The sequence below is a fragment of the Lissotriton helveticus genome, chromosome 3_1, assembly GCF_964261635.1.
Source record: "Lissotriton helveticus chromosome 3_1, aLisHel1.1, whole genome shotgun sequence".
NCBI lineage: Eukaryota > Metazoa > Chordata > Amphibia > Caudata > Salamandridae > Lissotriton > Lissotriton helveticus.
Window position 1 is genome coordinate 550,613,796 of NC_136061.1, and position 14,898 is coordinate 550,628,693.

General features: G+C 43.1%; 1 protein-coding gene across 1 annotated transcript in view; it reads left to right on the top strand.

Annotated features, from left to right (window-relative positions):
* VPS8 (VPS8 subunit of CORVET complex) overlaps positions 1 to 14,898 on the top strand; it is a 2,052,516-nt gene that overhangs the window by 1,959,457 nt on the left and 78,161 nt on the right. Inside the window, exon 45 of the mRNA XM_078680452.1 lies at positions 9,682 to 9,762. Coding sequence (XP_078536578.1) covers positions 9,682 to 9,762 — 81 coding nt within the window. The remainder of the gene's footprint in view (positions 1 to 9,681; positions 9,763 to 14,898) is intronic.

The following is a 14,898-nucleotide window of genomic DNA, read 5'->3' on the forward strand; positions in this document are numbered from 1 at the left end:
TCCACCAAAACCATATAAGCTTGCTGTTGGAGCAAGTTCATAGCATGGTGCACCATCAGACAAGTAAACCCTCTTTCTGCACCCCTTTCCCAGGTTCTTTTGTTTATCTGTACATTGGCCCAGCAGCCCTCTGCTTTGGGCACCTTGAAAGGCTAGCTTTCTGCCATCTCGGCATTCCTGCAGTTGCCAGATTGTACATAGGTTTTGAAAGGCCTTCATGTTCCCACCTACACCCTTCATTATGCCACAGTGGGACCTTAATTTACTCCTCTCATTTCTGATGTGCGCTCCTTTCGAGCCACTACATCACTGTCCTATCAGGCTTCTTCTTGTAAAGACATCCTTTCTAATGGCTATAACATCTGCCTGGAGGGTCAGCAAGTTTCAGGCATTGTCATCCCAGACTCTGTACCTTTACCTCTACCCAGACAAGCTGGCTCTTCGGTCAAGGGCAATCCTTCCTACCGGAGGCGATAGCTTACTTTCATTTAGGCCAATCCATCACCTACCTTTTACGCTCCACCTTACCTCTCTTAAGGAGAGTAGCGCGACTTCATCGGCTGGATCCTAAAAGAGCATTATCGGTCTACCATGACCGCACAAAAGAGTTCAGAGTGGACAATCAACTCCTTGTGGGGTATGTTGAAGCGAACAAAGGAAAGGCATGGCAGAAATGGACCATCTCACGATGGATAGGGCTCTGCATCCAAATCTGCTGTACATTGGCCAAAGAACAACCTCCTGAATGTTTGCAAGCTCATTCCACCAGAGTCAAGGCAGCAACTCCTACATTGGTTTATGGGGTACCTATCCAGTTTATCGGTCAGGCAGCAGAGTGGGCTTCCCTGCACATTTGTACGAAGCACTGGTGCCTGAACAGCCAGGTCCGGCCAGATGGTTCTACAGGACTTTTGAGTCTAATCAGTGTCACAGCCCGCCTCTTGGTAAGTATTGCTTAGGTTTCTTTTCTGAGGTGATAAATCTGAAGCTAGAAGTCTCTATCAGATAATTACCTTCTGTAACGCCTTATTTGGTAGATACTCTAATTTAGCCAAAGATATCTTAGGACCCACACATCCTCCCTGATCTGCAAACAAGTTCAAAGTGAAGGACTGTTTCCCTTACAAGGGCCTTAGTTTCACGCACCAGTAGTCAATGTTCTTCTTGGAAAGTTGTGAAAATAAACTTGCGTCAGCGCTCTGAGGTAGTGCCTATATATATATACTGCGAGTGGTGTGCGGCCTCACATCTGAGCATTTGGATTGATATATATATATATATATGTTCAAAGAAACCCTCCTGGAAGAAAGGCAGAGGCCACAACGGGGAACAGTATGAAGGCTTTCTTTATTGCAAAGTTGGACGGCACTCCGGGCGTATGCATTTCCGCTGTGTAGCTTCGTCAGCGCCCAGCGTGGTACTCTGGAGGATGGTCGAGTGCCTGTTAATAAAAAATGAGAGTTCATTCACTGCCACATTTGTAGATCGCTCCGCCCTTGGTGATGCCTGACAGCACCAATCACAGTGTCTCAAGAGTGCAAAGCACTTCATCTCCCAGCATGCAGTGTTAAACTAAGAAAGGGCAGCCAGGTGGTAGCGCGACCCACAAAGTAGCACTCGATCACTTCTCTCACTGTTGCCGTGTCCCCTGCAACGTACAGCCTCCTCGGGTCCCCAACTGCACAACCTTCGACATCAGGGATCAATTTCACGGGGGTAAGTCCGACAGTGCGTCTCTCCCAATGCGGAGTTGATAACTCCGACACCGCTGTGTTTATATATATATATATATATATATATATATATTACCTACTGGCGGTCGCCAGTAGGTATATATAGTTAGGATTTTTTCTCTATGGGATTTTTGAAAATTCTATGTCTAATAACTTTGGCGTTTGTGGACGGAATTGGCTGAAATTTTCAGGAAAATGGCACATTTTGTTTCTGAGCAGCCCTCGAAAATTTGGGGGGGGTTCGTCAAGGGGGGGCCGAGAAAAAAGGGGGGTCCCAAAACGTGTTTTTAACATTGAGTTTTCCATAGGGCGGTTGGCCTCACTTTTAGCCCGAACGGCTGAATGGATTTGCACGAAACTTGGCAAAATTGTAGGGACTGGTAGCCCGATGTGCCTTTTGTAGGTCTCAATATATGTGCTCCAGTGGATTTTGAGAAATTAACGTTTAAAAAAAGATATATATCTGTAACAGCGGACCTGGCAGCGTCCCAGGACGCGTACTTTACGCGCAACGGAGCTTTGTGAAGCGAAGCTGATTGGTTCTCCGGCGTCTGTCAACATTCCAAAAAGTCCGTAGCGGCCGCCATCTTGTCTCTCGGTAGGATCGAGAGACAAGAGGAGGTCAAAACAAAGGGGGAAATAACTATAAGGGGGCATAGTAGATCCTCGCTGACCCCCTAGGTTTGATGTGGAGGTTTTAAAAGGGCCCCGCGGGGCAAAAAAAATAATAATAATAATAATCGAACGGCTGAATGGATTTGCACGAAACTTGGCAAAATATTAGGGACTGGTAGCCCGATGTGCCTTTGCTAGGTCTCAATATATGTGCTCCAGTGGATTTTGAGAAATTAACGTTCAAAAAAAGATATATATCTGTAACAGCGCTCCGCTTCGCGTAACGGAGGTTTGCGAAGCTGATTGGTCATTCTGTCACTGGGCTATAGTTGGGCTACATCTGGCTGATATTTGGGCTACATTTGTTTTTTTGTGTGTCTGGCGGCCATCTTTGGGCTACATTGGGCTACATTGGGCTTCATTGGGCTACATTGGGCTACATTTGGGCTCCAACATATATATAGGCCAATGTAGCCCAATATATATTTTTCAAAGTTAATTTTCGTAAAAACCACTGGAGCATATATCTTGAGACATAGCAAAGGCACATCGGGCTACCAGTCCCTACAATTTTGCCAAGTTTCGTGGAAATCCATTCAGCCGTTCGAGCTAAAAGTGAGTCCAACCGCCCTATGGAAATGAAGGAAATGAATGGGTAATTTGTAATTAGCAAATAGCTAATCGCAAACTAGGAATGGTAAAGAATCGCTATTTATTCCTTAAAGTTCGCTATTTAGGAAATGCAAAAAACTTTGATGATACATATGGCGGTTCATCTCTAACAAGATAAGAAGCATAGGGATACATTTATGATGACTGGCGCATCACCAGGGATGTGTTAGTCATTCTGTGCCGCTGTTCCGTCACCTATGGTGTGCTGCATTTACAATGCGGCGCATCATGGGGCAAAAACAGCACAGATGCGTGATGTATCTGTGCCGTAAAGGTGGCGCATTGCTGGAGTTGTATCGCAAGTGTGATGAAGCTCCAGCAAGGGTCGGGGGTGCCCCTGTCGCAGGGTTTCTGTTCTCACACAGAACTGTGGACAGAGGATTGGAACCTCGGCGAATTAGGGTGTCCCAAAACTCACGTTAGTAATCAAAAACTCCTTAGCAAGCTAGGTACAGTGTCACATTGGATATAACAAACTCTCAATGTTTAGACAATCCAGAATATGAACTTATAGTACCTCAGGATACGTGGAACTCATGAACAGTCGGTCGTTATATATTTCTTAGAAACCAGAACATGGAGTTAAGAAGAACACATGTGTATTTGAAATGTTTATTTACTAATGCCGTCTTCTCAGGCGTAGTATCTTAGATAATACAAGTACACATATTATCAGTAGCAAAATTACCAGCATAGTTACTAGTACATAAAAAGCGAATGGTGATAGTATGTTAACATGCTGTAAATGAATAAGAGTTAGCAACACTTATAAGCAGCCGCGGGCCGTGGAGGGAGTTACGGTGAGGCAGGGAGGCGGGGAGGGGGAGAAGCAGGGTGGAGAATACAAGTACACATATTATCAGTAGCAAAATTACCAGCATAGTTACTAGTACATAAAAAGCGAATGGTGACAGTATGTTAACATGCTGTAAATGAATAAGAGTTAGCAACACTTATAAGCAGCCGCGGGCCGTGGAGGGAGTTACGGTGGGGCAGGGAGGCGGGGAGGGGGAGGGGCAAGGTAGAGAGGGCTCCACCCTGCTTCTCCCCCTCCCCGCCTCCCTGCCTCACCGTAACTCCCTCCACGGCCCGCGGCTGCTTATATCTCACCCTCCCTAATACACATATTATATTATTTGCTAAGAAGGTCTCTTTGTGTTGGTTTAGGGCGTGCCCATACTTTAGTGTCTTAGATTTGAAGGAATCACATCAGCATACACCAGCTCTCTCTTCATGTGAACCGCATCAACTGTTGTGTATGTGTGTTCGGCAAAGCAATATAAAACCCGCCTCATGCCCAGAATTGGCAGAAGTTGCACTTATGTTATGAGTATGAAGTCGTGGAGATCAGACCTCATAACAATTCTGTATCGTGTTGTTCTTGAAACTTTAGCACTCGCTGTACAGATATAGTTTAACAAGCAAAGCAGATAGTAGAGCAATAACATATTATTCTCATGTAAACCACGATGAACTACTAGGTGGAAAGCTAAAGCAACAACTAAGTGTCGTGTGCAGAAGTTGCAAAAAAGGAAAAATGGCGTTTAAACCGGTAATGAGCCCATGCTAACTTAACACGGTGTAAAGATATCCAGGACCTAGATGACACCTCCCCATGATCCGGAAACGAACTGAATAAGATAATAGAAGTGCCATCTCATGAGAGCAGATTGCAAGTTTATATGTGGACGGTCCGCAAGGTAAAGCATTAAAAACTAGGAAAATTTAATGCTAAAGAAAAATAAAACAGCCAAGTACTTTATCGAGTCTTAAGCCAATAGGCAAGGTAAATAATAAAAACTTGACAAATAAGTCAATGAATTGTCAATGAAATGCTAGTACTCAGCATATCAAACATGAAAAAGGTCTATGACATAACTGTGTATGCAAAATAAGCTGCAACAGCCTCCAATAGGAAGTCACCGTCTTCATCCGAAAACAGTTCAGCCATCCAATTTAAAAGCGGAAAAGAACATACGTGCTCTCCCAGCACCGGATCCTCTATCACCATCAGAGGACAGCTCGGTGGGTTTTCAAGAAAGCTCTGTTCCAAGAAAGACTGTGCTGCCGCCAGTAAATTCCAGGGACCAAGTAGTCCATGCATCAATGCCACAGCCATAATCCTTTCGCCAGGACAAACCAACTCGTGAGTAATGATAGGAGTCATCAGCTGATTAATTCGACGTCAGGAGAAACCGGTCCGCAGAGACACAAATCAATGGCCCAATCGAAATCACAGGTCAGGCAGTGAAATACAGGCTGGACACAGGTGAAGTAGGAGAATCGAAAAGATAATCCATATGCCGTGCTTAATATCGCCAACGGCATTGTGCCATAATATTCTAGCATGCGATTGCGGAACAGTGTCAGCAGCTGCAGGGTGGGAGGTTGCATAGGAGGGACATCCATATTTAAAAATGTAAAAAAGCACAAGAGCGTCCGCTGGTAATGCAAGTAAAAATGCCAATCCACGAACCAGAGTGGAGAAAATAGAATGAAAGGAAGCAGGGATGACTCCAAAGATTTTCTCAAATGAAGTCACGAGACCACTGGTAACAACTTTAAAAAAGTGCGCCAGGGTCTTTGTGGAGGATGCGTTAAAGATAGTCGGAACCATCTTGCTGAAATTGAAAGGCAAATCTGAATTAAAAGTATTCCTTTTATCGTAACAGTAAGTGAACGGGTTATTTGCTGCAGAAATGTTCTATTTCCTCCCACACATGAACATAGGGAGTTTTCAATCTGGCCACAAATACCAACCTTGGGACAGATTTCAACGGCATGGCAAGAATAAGAGCTCTTTTGTCTCAGAGAGAGGTGGCCTTGAGTTCGGCCCGTGAAACTTTCGTGCTTCACATAGCGAACACCCGTACAGAGGTGCAGACCCTTTTCAATTAACTCAGAACAATCTTCATTATTGAGCATCAAATAACTACCATTTTCCAACAACTTGAACGTGGGGATGATAGCAGGAACTGGCGTGCCTTGCAACACGCAAGCCATATTTGGTCGGTGTTTGTTGCATGAACCGTGTAACTGTATGTGCCTACACATTAGTGAATGATCTGGCGTCTCAGTGCATTCCTCTCCATTCAGATAAACTTCTTGATCATCTTTGAAACATCTGTATGTGTATGGAAGCGACCAGACCTCATGAAGAAAAGCACTACCTAAAGGTTCATAACGACCTATTGGTATATATTTCATACAATTTGAAAACTTATATAAAGCAAAAGGCAGCGTTATTAAACCGTGGATAAGGCACGTTGCCAAAAAACCCGCAATCCTCTGCTGATGATGTCACTGAGCATGTCATGAATGATGTAATATGTGACATCATCAGCAGTGGATTACGGGTAATAGTATCTCTAGTTTACTCCCCTATAGCTGTCTTTCTTTTAACATAAGTGTCTGTTTCCTTCCCTTATACTTACTGTTTTTGGTTCGCTTCTAGTTCGCGTACCGGCGAGCGAACTGGGAAGCGAACTAAGAGAAATAGAGGTTGGCACAGTTCCAAATATTGTACCAATTTTTTAATAACGGGGAGGTAGTTCTGAAAAGAACTTTTTTTTTAATTGTTTTTGTTGTTTTATATTTTTTTTATTATTTTTCGGAACATTTTTTTACTTTTTTTGAATTTTTCTGAACAGTTTTATATTTTTTGGGGTTTTTCTTGGAGGGGGCAATGAAAACGATTCATTGTAAAGGGCTCAACAGGAGCAACAAAACAAAAAAAGAAGTATTTATTATTTTGGGCGTTTCGTACAAACTTGCATATGATAGTCAATAGCTCTGTTGATCAGAGTGATGCTTTTTTCTCCGTAGGAAATGAATCCATCGCAAAATACGCAGGTGTGTTTTACTTCACCAAATTTCATTTGTATATTTGGCACCATCTCCCTGCCCTCTGGTCCCGTTACTTCCGGTACAACAGATCTACTGGCCATAATAGGGAGATTATCTAGGTCGTTCCGAAACTGTGCAGCACTGTAGTTGTTAGGATGCCACCTAGTCATATGGCGATGCATTGTGTAGTTTCCGAAACTGTATTTTTTCTCGGTTCCTCTGGACAGTCTATCTTGACATATAAGGCAAGTTACGTATCTTGCATTTACTTTTTTCTGACCTTTGGGAATTTTAAAAAATTGCCAAATGAAGTTTTCTTTCCGGTGAGACGTCCTGGGCTGCTCAGGCAAAAACTGCCTCTCTTCGTGCTCGTCGTCCTGTTCCTCTTCTTCTTCTTCTTGTTGAATTATAACTTGAGTAGGTGGTCTACTCTTCCTTGGATGTGGTGGAGGTGGTGGGGAAGCACCAGCTGAAGCTACTAAAGAAGCCATTGCTCAGTGATCACAAAGGGTCTTTCTCTCACAATGATGAAAGTCAGAGTGAGGAAAGAAGGAGGGATTTTCATCATTTGGGAAAAACAAGAGTTCTCAACCAATCAAAAGTGTTCATTTTAAATTATATGACCTAGTCTTACATCATTAGGAAACCAAAAGTGAAATGAACCAATGAAAAGTGTTATTACCAAGTCACATGACTTGCTGTGTTTACGTTAAGCGCTTTGCAGGGCCTCCCGGTTTGCTTCCAGAAACCTGCGCTTTGCGACTCGCTTCGCGTACCAGTTCGCTAACGTAGCACGTCATATGACGTATCACGCGACAACGTGAAACGTCATGCGGACGGGAGGCGTCACGATGTTGTTTTCTAACGCGGCACTTGCGGTAAAGAAACGTTTACCGGCTCGCGGTCTATTTCGCGGCATCAAGGTCAGCTAACGGGAAGCTTCCCGATTCGCGAAGCGGGAACGAAGAAAAAAAAATATTTAAAAAAAAAATTATTCATAAACATATAAAATATATTTTTGGATTTAAAGAAGAATACATTTTACAGCTACAGATATTAGCTGTTAAAAAACCAATGAAATTCACAGAAAAAACCATAGGTTATAGACCATATATAGTTAGGAATTAGCATTTACAAAACCTTGAAAATTCACTGAAAAAACCATAGGTTATAGACCATATATAGTTAGGAATTAGCATTTAGAAAACCTTATTTTACTCACACAAAACCATTGAAATTCCATATATAGTTAGTTGCACTAACTATATATCGCGCACCCGCAATCCACTGCTGATGATGTCACATATTACATCATTCATGACATGGTCAGTGACATCACTGATGACATCACTGATGACATCTCAAATGACATCACTGATGACATCACTGATGACATCTCATTTGACATCAATGACCACATCACTGATGATATCATTCATGTGACAATACAATGCATCTCCTCACATTTTAATATAACCTCTGTTTCACCCAGTGTTAAAAAGAGAGTATAATTTTTGAAACCATTGACACACCAATACTAGTTACTACATACGCACTCACTGATTGCTACGTCTACACACACCTTCACTCATTCACCCATACAATCATTCATACATACAATCACTCATCTTTACAACACTATCATATGCACTCATACACCTATACAGACACTCACAGTCTGCCACTCATCCATGGAGTTACTCACACACCTAGTCAGTCCTGTAAAGAATCAATGACACTTCCATTTTCTTGTCTATACAGTTAAACATAGAGCACCTTACATTTTCAAACATATACTAACACATACTTACCTTCTTATACAATCATTGATACAAGTACAGATTGATCTGCACAGAGTCACACACCTCCCAGCTAGCCACACACACACTCAGTCTCCCATACAAATACTTGGGCAATCAATCAATAACCCATATAGTTACTCATATAGCTACTGATCAACACATGCAGCAGTTTACAGAACAACAGACATAATGATGCACAAATTAAGACAGTTTAGTCACTAACCCATGCAGTCAGTGAGACACATTTAATCACTCACTCATACAGTCAGTCATGCACCTACTAAATCCTTCGTCCAGACACTTATACATCCACTCATTCTTCAATATGTAAGACATATTTAAACTTTACAGAAACATAAAATCACTGGATGTTGTTATCAGTGATGTCATCAGTGATGTCATTTGAGATGTCATCAGTGATGTCATCAGTGATGTCACTGACCATGTCATGAATGATGTAATATGTGACATCATCAGCAGTGGATTGCGGGTGCGCGATATATAGTTAGTGCAACTAACTATATATGGAATTTCAATGGTTTTGTGTGAGTAAAATAAGGTTTTCTAAATGCTAATTCCTAACTATATATGGTCTATAACCTATGGTTTTTTCAGTGAATTTTCAAGGTTTTGTAAATGCTAATTCCTAACTATATATGGTCTATAACCTATGGTTTTTTCTGTGAATATATATATATATATATATATATATATATATATATATATATATATATATACCCCAGGCATGTCTCGCCCAGTGCAGATGACACCGGGCGAAGCCTAATGATGCCACCTACCGGCACATAGGGGTACTGCTCATGAAAAATGTCCGGATTCAATTTGATGCCTGGGAATTATTCTGTGGTAAGGAATCTGCTGCTAGATATAGTCCCTACCAGACAAGTCATTACCAAAAGTAAGTCACTTGTTAATTAATGTACAATAATTTTGAAATTGTTTTACTGAATAAGTTTTCACATATCTGTTTGAATAATGACAACATTTCTTTTCAGCCCAATTCTGAGCCAATACTGGATGCCCAGCAAGCCCAGGCCTTCGATCAACTGTGCCGATTGTACAAAGGAACATCCAGGGTAAAGTAAACTGGATTAACTTTTTTTCATAAGCATAACCAACGGCTAAAGTTAACAAAGGTAGTTCTACTGAGCAGCCTCTGTTCTGTCCTACCTTTGCAATAAAACAAATACATGCATTACAGATATGTTAACAAAACAGGTAGACCAGTACTAAATTTGAGCAGATGGCCTGCGGTGCTCGGGACAGACACTTAATCGTCAACAGCAGCGCTTATACCAGGAACTCGACCCAAAGGTATTGAGCGTTTTACATGAGCACCAGTTAAGGACACATTCATTTTTGTAGCTGCAGGGAGATTAAGTGATTTGCCCAGGATAACAGTATGTTGATCCTACACCGAGACTTGAACCTAGTTTCCCAACTTCAAAGTCCGCAGCTTTGGCCGTCACGCCACATCCTCTCCCCACTTATAGTGTTTTGTGGTTAGTTCTGTAATAGGCGGCACTAATAGGAGCAATGCTCTTGTGCAAGCTACCTCCTGACGAGAGCCCCAGCACTTTTTACAAACGCATCACTGAGGGAGACTATCCATAAAGCTAACCATTTCTACCAAGGCTCATAAAGCCATCCACAATCAGTGCTCTTTAGTCACGATTCCTTGCTCTCACTCGCTTGTTTGTACATCTATACGTCTTCCATCCATTGATCCATCCTTTCAATAACTCATCCACCCATTCACCCCTTCATTCACTCACGCATCCATCAACTCAATCATCCATCCATTTATGCAAAAATTAACTCACTCTAGCATTCATCCATACAATCACACAGACTTGTCAGACTAGCTAATTATTGAAGAAAAATTCACTTACAAAAATCCAAACCTCTTGTGTTTGCCAGTTCTTGTTTTAAATCTGTGAGTAATTCTAGATTTATTATGTTTGAATGCACACATTCTTCTGAAAAAAATGAATTGATGAAAGTAGTGGTAAGTAGATCTGATATAAACAAGATTTTTTAAACTTTATTTCCATAGAGACAGGTACACCAAGTCGTAGGAAGATGCGTAGAAACTGATCAGTGTGTGCTGTTGTTGCAGGGATTCTGTACATACACAGAACTGTGAGCAGGAAAGCAGGACCTCGGTGTGTAGTGGTGTACCAGAAACCCCACCTCGGTGCCCAGAACCCCAATCTGACTAGCTATAGTATCTCATTCATTCTCCGTACTACAGCGAAGCTACCAATGATTAGATATCCTAGAACATGTCACTCAGTTCCTCTCAGGAATCGCTGGAAGAAGAACACTCTCTCGTTCAAACACTCATACTTGTCCACAACGTGAGTAAACAGAGACACGGTATAGTTTAAAATGTTTATTTTAACTAACGTGCTCTATAATGCAGTACACGAGCCAATACTAGCATTAAAATGCATAAGAACAATATAATCAGCATGGTTACAATTCCATAAAGCACAAAATGGAAAACCATATTATAATGAAAGGGGAAACAGGGCTACAGCGCCTTACCACCCTCCCCGTGCTTTAAGCTAGTTAATTATAAGTATAGAAGACCTCTAGGCTTTGTCAGGGGGACCCCATACCTCCAAGTTTAGATGCAAGGAATTACATCTCAGGACAAGCACAGCTCTTCTTAGTTGGAATGAATCTCTCCAAGTTTTTTATCATGCATGCGATGCCATATTAAAAGCACCCGACTTTCAGTAGTGCAGCTGTGTTCTATTTTGTGTCTATGGGCGCGGGACTGACCAAAGTGAATCAACAGCATACATTGTTTTTCGACCTGGAACACGCTGTGCACAGTGTACATCTAAACGTGTGAAAGGCAGACCGATCTCATGCGAAAATGTACCAGCCATCTATCCATGAGAATAAAGCCACATAGTAATGCGTGCAAAAGCGGCAAAATGGCTGCCAAGCATATACAAACTAATGCTAATTTAGCAATGTCTGCAGTTAATCCCATGACCTATCTACACCCTCCCCTTGGTCAATCCATCGGATAGAGGTATATGGAAAACCCATAGTTCAAGAAGTCTGAGCAAGAAGTTAGAGCATCGATCATTAAGTGATTTGAGATTCCGGCAGAGAAAATTAATTTGAAATTCAGCTTATCCATTTTGAAATGAAATGAAATGAAAATGCGTTTTATAAAGCGCAGATAGCTGCCCGTGGGCGTCCAAGCGCTGAATGCTAACAGTGTGTTGTCAGCTGAATTAGTGAGCAGAACAGAGACAAACTATTTATTAAACAAAAAAGTTTTCAAATGTTTCCTAAATGAAGTAAGGTCAGAGTTGGACCTTAAATAAAAAGGTAGATTGTTCCAGAGCCTAGTCGCATTCAGGGAAAAAGAGCGACCTCCTGCCCTAGACCGTTTGACCTTAGGCACAACAGCACGTAAAGCATTGGTAGACCGCAGCTGCCTGCAAGGAAGGTAAGGGGTGATTAAGGGTCGACTGATCACTGGACCAGTTTCCCAGAAAGACTGGTGGGCGACACAGAGAAACTTAAAACTGATCCTGTCCTTTACCGGGAGCCAATGCAATCTTGTTAATCCAGGTTTCACGGATATCCTGCGAGGGATTTGAAGCAGGGTCCGGGCCGCACAGTTTGAATCACCTGTAACTTCTTTAGTGTGAAGTCTGGGGCCCCAAGATAAAGTGCATTTCCAAAATCCAACCTGGAAAGAATCAGTCCCTGAACAACAATTTGTTTGGCCTCAAATGGCAACAAAGGAAGAATCTTCCTCAACATTCTAATGAGGCCAAAACAAGTGGCAGATAGTACAACAGCCTGATGGTCAAACGTCAAGGACTTGTCCAACCAGACACCCAGGCTCTTAATGGCATCTCGAGGGACTGGAGGAGTGCCCAAGCAAGCTGGCCACATCTGGTCGATCGCAGATGGAGCTGAGTGACCCAACAGCATGACCTCTGTCTTGTCCCCATTAAGTTTGAGACAAGACAGGGTCATCCAGCTGCTAACTTCACTCAGGCAGCCCGCCAGATCCACTGTGCCCGCAGGGTCTTCAGCCCGCGCCAGAGAGACCACCAGCTAGGTATCGTCCGCATAGGTCACGATCTTAATACCATATGGACGGACGATCCCAGCCAGCGGCCTCATATAGACATTAAACAACGTCGGGCTGAGTGAAGAACCCTGCGGAACTCCACAATCCAAGGGCCTGCTGGTGGAGATGGTAGATCCCTCGAAGACCTGAACATTTCTATCGGTTAAGAATGAACGAATCCACTCCAACGCTCCTCCTTGAATCCCAATGTCCTGGAGGCGCTGCAATAAGATATTATGGTTTACAGTGTCAAAAGCGGCACTTAGATCGAGGAGGGTGACTGCCACCGATCCTCCCCGATCCAAGATGCCCCTTGTTTCCTCCAGGACCGCCAATAAGGCCGACTCCGTCCCATGCTTGGGGCGGAAGCCGGTTTGCGAGGGATCAAGCAGACTGTTCTTCTCTAGAAAATTGGTCAAGAGGCTATTGATGTATTTTTCCAGTAGCTTACTGGCCCAAGGGAGCAGGGAGATTGGACGATAGTTGCTGAGGTTGTTGATATTCAGATTGGGCTTCTTAGCAAGTGCCTTTACCCTGGCCTCTTTCCACCTAGATGGAACTGTATTGGTGGAAATTGAGGCATTGAGTACCTTTAGTATAACCGGGAGGATGGTTTGACCAACGGTCCTTAAAAAGCTCGGGGGGGGCGGATCGCTGGGAGAACCCGATTTTACCTGGGTCATTAAGATGGTTAATAGGTCCAAGTGCAACAAAGGAAAATTCTCCAGCACCGGTGACATGTTATCTATCTTGCCATGTTTGGAGTGCCCAGGAGTGGCTGCTGGGATGTCTGGTTGGGCAGTTGGAAAGGCAGAGTATATAAGGTCTATTTTATTGTAGAAATAGTCTGCCAGCTCATTACAACGGACTTGCAGATTATCACTGTTTATGGGGGGCTGGGGAAGGACAGTGAGGCTTTTTACTATCCTGTATATTTCCTTAGAGTTGGACCTAGCATCGGTGATCTTTTGCGTATAATGCCGAGATTGGGCTTTCTTAATCTCCAGCTTATAGTCCCTGATGGAATTTCTATATGCAGCTTTGTCTAGGTCTGTGTAGTCCAGACGCCATTTCCTCTCCAGCCTTTTGCACTTACGTTTAATCTCCCTAAGCTCTATAGTGTACCAGGGGGCTGAAATCCTAGATCTTTTGGCCCGTGTTGTCTTCACTGGGAGAATGGTGTCCAATGACTGGGTTATCCAATTATTAAAGGTATCATTGGCTACCGTGGGATCTGTGGTAATAAAAGGTATTGTAGCTTGAAGTTCATGAGCCCACTCATCTATTAGCAATTTAGGCCAATTTCGAGCTTCCCGTAATCCTGTCGAAAGAGCAGGCAATTTATGGATATACCAGGTTAACGGGACAAGTCGGTGGTCTGTCCACGGGAGTACAATAGGGGGCTCTATCACTAGATCCGGGCAGTTGCTAAACACAGGGTCCAGCAAATGCCCTTTCACATGTGTGGGTGAGGAGACAAGTTGGGTCAGCTGTAGTGCGGATAGATCGGCGATTAGTTCTTGGGCAGCGTGATCGCTGATGTCTTCAAAATGCATGTTTAAATCGCCCAACAGCGTGAAGTTAGCCGAAGTAGTGGCAAGATCTGCGACTGCTGAGGACGCGGAGTCCAAGAACTGTCTAACCGAACCAGGAGGGCGGTAAACCAATACTCCGGAAAAATTTAAGTTTGGTGACAGTACCAGACTGAACGACATGCTTTCACAGTCCAAAACAGAGGTGGAAATGCAACGGCAGGTGTATCTGTCTTTAAACACTATAGCTAGTCCTCCTCCCTTCCCCGATGTACGGTCTGTCCTGGCTATTTGATAGCCCTGTGGTAATGCTTGAATGAGATCCGGCGCAGAGGACGGAGTTAACCATGTCTCCGTAAAAAAAAACTGCATATGGGTTGTGTTCTTCGAGCAATAGGGATACTTCTGTTTGATGCTTGGGCAAGGATCTACAATTTACAAGAAACATCTTAAAAGAGTGCCGGTGTTCAATAGTCGTAGTGCCTCTAGGGTAAAGATGGCAATGTTGACAATAAAAGGGCAGATTTAAAGGGTGATACAGATGGTCACATTTTCCCTTTGCCAAAGGT